Source organism: Wolffia australiana, chromosome 2, assembly GCF_029677425.1.
Source record: "Wolffia australiana isolate 7733 chromosome 2, ASM2967742v1".
NCBI classification, from domain to species: Eukaryota; Viridiplantae; Streptophyta; class Magnoliopsida; order Alismatales; family Araceae; genus Wolffia; species Wolffia australiana.
In genome coordinates this window covers 14,938,821-14,947,980 of record NC_135836.1, presented here as the reverse complement: position 1 = coordinate 14,947,980, position 9,160 = coordinate 14,938,821, and the positions used below count along the sequence as shown (strand labels likewise).

The window sequence follows — 9,160 nt, the reverse complement described above, 5'->3', positions numbered from 1 at the left end:
CTCTCTCTTTCTCCCTCTCTCACAAACACGTACTTATGACGCTTCTCCCAGTCTCTCTCTCAGAAACACACACTCCCTCTTACGCACAAACACACAAACACTCTCTCTCTCTCTTTCGGTCTATCCGTGGGCTCGTCGATCTACGTTTATGGCGTAGCAGAGACGCGAGAGAGGAAAAGAAGTTAGGTGCCACATCTCTCGCCTTCTCTCTCTTCTCCTGCTTCTCTTTCTACGCACTCGGCGCAGAAGCAGGAAAGACACTCAAAAGGAAGGAAGAAGAAGAAGCTTCTTCGGCGGAAGTGGGCCGGCCGTCCTACCGTGATAGGCCTTCGCTACTTTCCTTCTTTGTTCTTCCTTCGATCATACTTTAAACTCTTATTGGTTATACGCAATCAAAGAAGATCGCCTGCCGGTTTGGCGGGTCCTAAAGGAGAGACCACGACGACGAAAAAGACGAAGACTGCAAGCCACGCCGTACCGTCCGCAGTCCAACCGGGCCCCCTTACTTCCCTGGCCTCCTCTATTGTCTGCTTTCGCTTTCTCCGACCCTGAGAGAACCAGATCGAGATCTAGAGAGAGAGAGAAACAGGAGGAGGAGGTAATGTCTCTCTTTCATCCTTGATTGAGGGCGACCAATCAGGAGATTATTGCAAATGGCCGTGCATGATTGTGTACGAAAGTCGTTGACTTAATCCCTTGGCCCGATAATCAAAAGGACGGCCGTATGCATTCAATGGCTACGATGGGTCCCCTAATCCCATAACTAGGGAGAACATGAAGAGATGAAACAACTTCGAAGGGCTTGTATTTCAAGGTTTTAAGAAGCGATTTTGCCGAAATTAGTAGAAGATTAACCGTCAGGAGGAGTCCGGTCGCCACCGGCGAATACAACGATCTCCCGGAATATGGGTTTCATTAAAGATACATACCTAAAATTGCTAGAGTTTCTCTCTCTCTCTCTCTCTTCCCCCCCTCTCTATCCCTCCCTCCCTCCCTCCCTCCCTCCCTCTCTCCCTCTCTGTCTCTCTGACTATCTATCTCTCCCTTCCTCTCTTTGTCTCTGTATTTCGCAGGTAGGGGCCGCGCCACTGAAACAGATCTTCGTGTCAAAATTTCCAGCGCTTCTCGATTTACTATCTTTAATGGAGAAGGACAGAGATATAGAGAGAGAGCGAGAGAGAAAGAGATGGAGAGAGAGCGAAAGAGAAGGGGAGAGGGAGAGCGAAAGAGAAGGGGAGAGGGAGAGCGAAAGAGAAGGGGAGAGGGAGAGCGAAAGAGATAGGGAGAGGGCGAGCGAGATGGAGAAAGAGAGAGCGAGAGAGAAAGAGAGAGAGAGCGAAAGAGATAGAGAGAGAGCCAGAGAGAAGGAGAGAGAGAGCGAAAGAGATAGAGAGAGAGCGAGAGAGAAGGAGAGAGAGCGAAAGAGAGACAGAGCGAGAGAGGAGAGAGAGAGCGAGAAAAAGAGGGAGAGAGAGAGGGAGAGAGAGAGAGAGATAGGGAGGGAGAGGGAGAGAGGGAGGGAGAGAGAGAGGGCGAGAAAGAGATGGAAGAGAGAGAGGGAGAGGGAGGGAGAGGGAGGGAGAGAGCAGAAAAACGGAGGTGGGGGAAGGGGGATAGAAAGAAGCATGAGTAGACGGAACGGGGAAAACACGAGAAGACAGCAAATAATCAATCAATTTTGGAAGAGGGCGCGAATTGAACGCCGCTCGCAATGTACATATCCAGACCGCGAGACGATCCCGAGGCCGCCAGATTACAAATGGCTCCAGACAGATGGGTTTGATAATCGGGAGAAGTGGGGAAGAACACGGGCGATGAGAGGCCTTCAGGCCGTCTCCTTCTTCCTCGCTTCGCCGCAACTTTCTCCTCGTTTCCTTCTCCTTATTCCTCTCCCTCTCTCTCTTCCATTTCTTCTTCATGTTCGAGTGTCATCGAATCATGGAGGTGAGAGAGCGGAAGACGACCTCATCACAAGGGAGAGTGAGACCCATCTCGTGGTCGAAGCCGAACTCCTCTTCAGCGCGTCGGAGAAGGCTTTGAAACTCTGGGTGGGTTAAAATGGAGATAGGCACGATAAATCTACTGCGATTCTCGCCCACGTAGACGGCGAAATGCCCCTTGGGGACGTCCAGAGGAAGGCTCTCTTCATCATATCCCCCTCCCTGCTTCCTTCCCAGGCTGGAGCACCTCTTCAAGATCTGCTTCAGCACCGCCGCCTGCGCAAGCTTGTTCGACTTCTTCACCGCCATCGCCCCTTTCTCTTTCTTCTTCCTCTAACTGCGATGGCGGGTAACGAGAGGGCCGTCACTATGATAGAAAAAAACTACCCGAGATGTGAGCGTCTGGAGGAGGGGGGCTGTATTTATCGAAGGACAACGAGCGGATTCCCAGACAGAGAAACAGAGAGAGAGAGAGAGATAGATAGAGAGAGAATAGAGAGAGAGGTGCAATATGTTCAGAGTCATGTGGTAGGGCCATGGGACATGGGTCCTCTGAAGCGTAAGCTACCTCCTGTGAAAATGGGTCCACAGACAAAGAAGGGCCCTCTCCTCCCCGATCTCTCTCTATCTCTTAATGTGTGCCACTGGTTCTCTCTCTGGTGGGCTCTCTACGTTTGCCCACCAAATATCTATTGCCGTCGCCGCAGCGGAACTGTTACAAACTCCATTGCTTTGCGCCATCATAGCCCACAATCGCAGATCTCCCAGAACCCCAGATTTTGATGCACCCATATCTAATTCTTGCGTTTTTTCTCCAAATTTCATTAAAAATGCTATCTTTATAGTCAATTTCTCGAGTTTCCCCCTCGCGGGATTCCCCTATCTTCGACTATTCCCCTCTCCTTTCTTCTCCCTTCTCCCTCAATCTCTCTCTCTTTCTCTCTCTCTCTCTCTCTCTCTCTCTCTCTCTCTCTCTAGTTTACCCGCAGGCACATGGAGGGTCAAAGCATCTTCAGAGGGTTCTTGCAGGGCAGGAGAGAAACTTTCCCTTGTTCTCGAGGAGATTCTCTGTCGGAAGACGCCACCATATACTCCGTCACAGTTCGCCTCTCCAGACTGTTGCGCTTGTGAGCATGTTCATCTCTCTCTGCTGCCCATGTCGCCGGGTGTAGAGAGATGGATGGCGAGATACTTCTCTGGATAGAGTGAATAATGCAGCAGTCACGAGCGGGGAGGAGAGGAACAGAAGATATTTCCGCATGATCCAAAGCTTTGGAATGTAAGTGGATAAAATAAGAGAGAGAGAGAGGAGGGGAGAGAGAGCGAGAGAGAGAGAGAGAGAGAGAGAGAGAGAGAGAGAGAGAGAGGGAGAGAGAGAGAGAGAGAGAGGGAGATTGAAGGGTGAGTGTGGCAGGGAACAAGCGGCGGTGCGCCATGCACAGGGAGGAGATGGACATGTTGAGGAAAATGCGCTCTCCCTTCGAGGACAAGAAAGGAGTTCTTTTCTGGATTGCACTAGCGTATCATTGGAGAGCCCATCGCGGGCACTCCAAATATATAAATATATACCCCGTAAAGTCTGTAAATACATGGAGAGAGAGAGAGAGAGAGAGAGAGAGAGAGAGAGAGAGAGAGGGAGAGAGAGAGAGAGAGGGAGAGAGAGAGGAAGGTGGGTTGAAGAGTGAGGATGACAATTGGCAACTGGGCTTCGGCCTTTGTTGGGGCACATGAAGGCCATGTTACCCGAAGTCAGGCTCAACGCTGAAGACGTAGGAATCTGGGCCCATGGACATCACCTCCCAAAACGCTCTCCCTATCTCTCTCTCTCTCTATTTCTCTCTTTCTATATTCTCTTTCTCTCTCTCTCTCTCTCTCTCTCTCTCTCTCTCTTTCCAGATTTCTCTCTATTTCTAGATTTCTCTCTATTTCTCTCTTTCTAGATTTCTCTCTCTATTCCTCTATTTGTATATTTTACTCTCTCTATTTCTCTCTTTCTAGATTTCTCTCTCTATTCCTCTATTTGTATATTTTACTCTCTCTATTTCTCTCTTTCTAGATTTCTCTCTCTATTTCTCTATTTGCATATTTTACTCTCTCTATTTCTCTCTTTCTAGATTTCTCTCTCTCTATTTCTCTATTTGCATATTTTACTCTCTCTATTTCTCTCTTTCTAGATTTCTCTCTCTCTATTTCTCTATTTGTATATTTTACTCTCTATTTCTCTCTTTCTAGATTTCTCTCTTTGTATATTTTTCTCTCTATTTATCTCTTTGTATATTTTTATCTCTCTATTTCTCTCTTTGTATCTTTCTCTCCTTGTATATTTTTCTCTCTCTAATTCTGCCTTTGGTATATTTCTCTCTTTGTATATTTTCTCTCTCTATTTCTCTCTTTCTAGATTTCTCTCTTTCTATATTTTTCTCTCTATTTATCTCTTTGTATATTTTTATCTCTCTATTTCTCTCTTTGTATCTTTCTCTCCTTGTATACTTTTCTCTCTCTAATTCTGCCTTTGGTATATTTCTCTCTTTGTATATTTTCTCTCTCTATTTCTCTCTTTGCATATTTCTCTCTTTCTATATTTCTCTCCTATTTCTCTTTGTATCTCTCTCGCTCTCTTTTTCTATATTTCTCTCTATTTCTCTTTTTCCACATTTCTCTCTATTTCTCTTTTTCTATATTTCTCTCTTTGTTCCTCCCTCTCTCGCTGTTTATCTCTCTCTCTTTGTTCCTCCCTCTCTCGCTGTTTATCTCTCTCTCTTTGTTCCTTTCTCTGTTTCTCTCTCTTTGTTTCTCTCTCTTTGTTCCTCCCTCTCACTCTGTTTATCTCTCTCTTTGTTCCTCCCTCTCACTCTGTTTATCTCTCTCGTTGTTTCTTTCTCTCTCTTTGTTCCTCCCTCTCACTCTCTTTATCTCTCTCTGTTCCTTTCTCTCTCTTTGTTCCTCCCTCACTCTCTTTATCTCTTTCTTTTTCTCTCTCTCTCTCGTACTCTTTCTCTCTCTACCTCTCTCGACATATCTCGCTCTGTTGCGAGTGAAAAGAACCAACAGAAGAAGCATACGCGGCCAAATTCAACAGGGATAGAAATTTCTTCATGGATAGTTTCCCAGACTACAGATTTCTTTGTCTGAATCCATAAATAGATGGCCCCCAATCCTGGATTAATTTGAGCCGTAAAAAAAAGAGGGATTTTGTTTTAGAAAAGAAAACAAGAAATCGGGCGCATCCTACGGACCAGATGGTGCCTTAATCTGTGGGGAAGGGCCATCAATCATGGTCAGTTGCCGCTTCAACTTAACAATATGAGCTTGAACCTGTAAAAGTCGGCAAAATATTTTAAATCAAATGTGTAAATATTTTTTTACTATTTCCTGGCTGACATCAGTTTCACGGGTTTCATGGGAATTTCCATAAGAGGTAACTCTGAAAAATCTTTGATTCATAAAAGTCAGGAAAATTTGTTTTTTGGGACTTGATGTCGCACGGATCCGTGCACGTGTAATGTCCTTATCATGAATACGGCGCTTGAAAAAATAAGACAAATAGGGAATCATTGCGGAGGATTTTGCCACACTGGCATTTATCCCAAAGGTTGCGCAGGAAAAAATTGCCAGCTATTTTATGCGATGAGTATTAACAATTAAACTATATTAATGCCCTCAGAGATAGAAAAATTATTTAAGTTTGTACTAGACTGACCTGTTGACGTGCCGCAGCAAGTTTCAACAGCTCATCTGCTTCAGAAAAGTTCATGAACCACTGACTCAAAGGATGATCCTTCGTGTAGTCTCTTTTATTTTCACCAGAATTTTCAACTGGAGCTAAAAAAAACCAAGATAAATCTATTTGTAGTGATTTGAAAAAATATACCTGGAGGGAGGTCCAAACCTATAAGAAAACAAATTTACCGTGGGGCAAAGTAGTCCCAGGGGGAAGGCGGGGCACAATGGCAACAGGAGAATTCTGGATTCTTGCGAAAAAAGACTCAAGTGGATCAGAAAAAACAATCTCATCATATGTTTCCACCACGACAGGTTTTTTGGTCGACTGCGGTCCAGATTCCTCCTCAGGATACAACTTAAGCTGGTGGTACCTGAAATTATTGAAAATCGCACAATAATCCAGCAAAGTCAGTAAATCTTATCACTGCAAAGTAGGCTTCGACATAAAAAATGATGATGACAATAATCATTATCATACGTCCGAATCATCAAGATACTTGTGAATGTAAAGTAGGATTCAGCATTGAGGATGACGATTTTTTTTTTTTTTTGAATTAAGCATCGAGGATGACGATGGCAAGTAGACTACGACGAATCCTGTCACACATCTGAAACACCATCATAATTTAACTGTCAAGTTAGGGTTGCCCTCCAAGATGACAATGACTACAGGATGATACTGTTGCCGAGTCATCATCATACATTTTAAAGTTTTCATTACAACGATCATACATGTTAATGTAAAGCAGGATATGACATTCAGGAACGCAATGACTAACCGTCATCAGACAGCCAAATCATCATCATACTAATTAATGTGAAGTAGGGTTCGCGTCCAGGATGGTAATACCACATCTGATTGATCTGATGCCAAATCATCATCATTTTCATCACACATCTGAATGATCCGACGGAAAATATTACATCAACTCGTACCAAAAGTGGATGATGATGATGATAATGATTACGACCATGATCAATTCATTATCGTCTGAATACCAGCATGTAAAGCCAGAAAGTGATAAAAAGTGGTGACAGATTGACTTACAGATCCAACTGCCGGTCGCAAACATCATTATGGAAGAAAAGACTGATGGCAATCTCAAATTCGCCCCACCCAGACTCTGACACTTCAAAAGGAGCAGACTCCACGACTCTCTTAGGATTGTCGAAACTTGGATGCAACTGAAAAACGGCACGCTTTATCACCAAACTGAGGTCTTCGTTTGTTGCTCCTCGAACATACACAGTCCATTTGTGGGAATTATATCTGACACAGAGCATCTGAAATGCTGTAACCGTGTTCTAGATTCATGTCTTGGAAGGAAATAAGATAAATGTATCAGTCACTTACTCAGTAGCCTTCTTCCCTAGCCAGAAAGACATGGTTCCATACACTATAGGAATGCTGACCTCCATGTCCTTGAGCCTCTTGTTCTGGCTCTGTCAGGTAAAAGAAAATGAAGGAAAAAATAAAAGGATTGTCAAATACTGGTGGTTTGCTCTGAACTTTTCTTAAAAAAATGCCGGAAAAGACAGAAATGATCAATAGTTGGCGAGTTATCAAACATGCATTGATGAATTATTAATATTTCTTCATACACTCAGAACTGTATCACTGTTTAAGAGCACTGATTCTAATTATTCATGTCTTCATACTCTCAGAAGTGTATCATTGTTTAAGAGCATTGATTCTAATTATTCATGTCTTCATACTCTCAGAAGTGTATCACTGTTTAAGAGCACTGATTCTAATTATTCATGTCTTCATACACTCAGAAGTGTATCGCTATTTAAAAACACTGATTCTAATTATTCATGTCTTCATACACTGAGAAGTGTATCACTGTTTAAGAATACTGATGTCATTTCCCTTCTGGAAAGAGTCAATACACCATGCATTTGCGTTGCTTTATTACATGCAGAAACCAGGTAAAGAAATTTATCCAGGATCATTTGGTAAATCTGTCACATTCGAGAACAGTAGTTGGACTGCTGACACAGTTCTCACCCTATTGAAGCATTGGGTAACAAATTGTTGGCCATCATACTCTTTTTATGCCTGCATTATTTACAAAAGGCGTCAAAAAATTGATTAAAACTCCGACTTGCAGGTATTCTTACGGATCTTGGGAAGCCACAACATACAAACAACGCGATCTTGAGGATGATCTAATTTTGTAGTGAGTTGTTTCAGGAGACCCCGGGCTTTATCAGGTTTTCTAATTGCCAATAAATTTTCTGGACAATGGATCGTGTTTCCTGGGACATTAACAAAATCAGAGGGGTTCGGATCAACCAAATTCAAAATTCAAATTGGTAAAAAGAACAATTAAGCGCGCTACACACGCTACACTCATGGAGGCAGTCCGCAATACAGCTCTCAGTGAACGAACGTACCGCACCTTTTTGTCGATCTCGTCAGGAACCCTTGAGAGCTTAGCCCGTTGCTGCGATTTCTGACTCGAACCTCCGTCCGACTGATCGCCACTCCCTGCTAGGTTACCCGAACCGGGTCCCTGTTTCCTACCGAAGCTGGTATTCGGCATCTCGCAAGTCGTGGGAACGATTTGACGAGGTAGAAGAATGATTTCTCCCGCTTTCGTCCAATTCTTGCTCTACTCGAGGCACAAAAAACTGCGGGAACTCTACTAGATCGTGCCTTCGTGGTTCGGGTCCAGGCACATTAATGATAGATTAATCTGGAAGAAGGAAACTAATTCCCTATAACTAGTGTTTGACGGTCCGGGTCCGGTCTGGTTTCTGGCATGGACCTAAACCTTAATTGAAGTTCGGTCCCATTCCGGTCTGGTCTTGTTCGGTCATAGTGCGGTCCCGTACGGAGGCGTTGTGCGCGTGGAGCAGCAGCGACGAGTGCTTGGGGCGGGTGAAGGGAAGGATGATGGGGAGGGGGATGGGTAGTGCGTGGGACAGGGTCTGGTCCGGTGGTTTTTAGCATGGACCTAAAGCTTACCTGAAGTTCGGTCTAGTTCTGGTCCGGTCTTCTTCGGTCCCCGTTCACTCCAGTTCGACCGGTCCGCGGTCTAAAATGTCAAAGCCTAGTTACGACTAAGGATCGCCCATCCCGATACTGACATCGAATTACGGTATCGGGATGGATGCTGTACGGGATACCGAAAATCAAATTTTCGGTATCTATTTTTACTGATATCTGGATATTGGATAATGATATCAGGCATCGGTTGCTATTGTGCCGTAGTGAAGAAAACAGAAATTTTGAACTTTATAGATTAAACCAGGTAGGATATATATTAAAAACACCTGGCATTATTAACATAAATCATCTAAAATGATGATCAATACTGATTTTTTCTCTTGATACCATATACCAATATCCGGATGCCGGTTCCGATATCAGGATATCGATGTCCGATATCCGCATCATCCTTACCAATTTGATATCCATCCCCGATATCCATTACACTTGCCAAACCAAATCCGTCTGATATTTGATATCAGATATCAGATATCAGACA

General features: G+C 44.0%; 2 protein-coding genes across 6 annotated transcripts; both read right to left on the bottom strand.

Moving 5' to 3' along the window:
* Positions 1-1,655: 1,655 nt before the first annotated feature.
* LOC144716953 (auxin-responsive protein SAUR50-like) lies at positions 1,656-2,351 on the bottom strand. Its single transcript, XM_078592236.1, has one exon. The coding sequence runs from the start codon at positions 2,247-2,249 to the stop codon at positions 1,929-1,931; it is 321 nt and encodes a 106-aa protein (XP_078448362.1). The 5' UTR covers positions 2,250-2,351; the 3' UTR covers positions 1,656-1,928.
* A 2,650-nt stretch (positions 2,352-5,001) lies between these two features.
* LOC144716952 (transcription initiation factor TFIID subunit 14b-like) lies at positions 5,002-8,431 on the bottom strand. 5 transcript variants are annotated; one of them, XM_078592233.1, is made up of 7 exons: positions 7,812-7,887; positions 7,675-7,725; positions 7,018-7,106; positions 6,712-6,933; positions 5,850-6,034; positions 5,641-5,762; positions 5,002-5,255 (listed from the first exon to the last, which is right to left on the bottom strand). In XM_078592233.1, exons 3-7 carry the CDS (start codon positions 7,080-7,082, stop codon positions 5,169-5,171), a joined length of 681 nt encoding a protein of 226 aa, XP_078448359.1. In that variant the 5' UTR covers positions 7,083-7,106; positions 7,675-7,725; positions 7,812-7,887; the 3' UTR covers positions 5,002-5,168. The 5 variants fall into 5 exon arrangements, with proteins under 5 accessions (XP_078448359.1, XP_078448358.1, XP_078448357.1 ...); XM_078592232.1 differs by lacking the exons at positions 7,675-7,725; positions 7,812-7,887 and adding an exon at positions 8,069-8,431 and having other exon boundaries at positions 5,641-5,756; XM_078592231.1 differs by lacking the exons at positions 7,675-7,725; positions 7,812-7,887 and adding an exon at positions 8,069-8,420.
* Between the last annotated feature and the right edge of the window lie 729 nt (positions 8,432-9,160).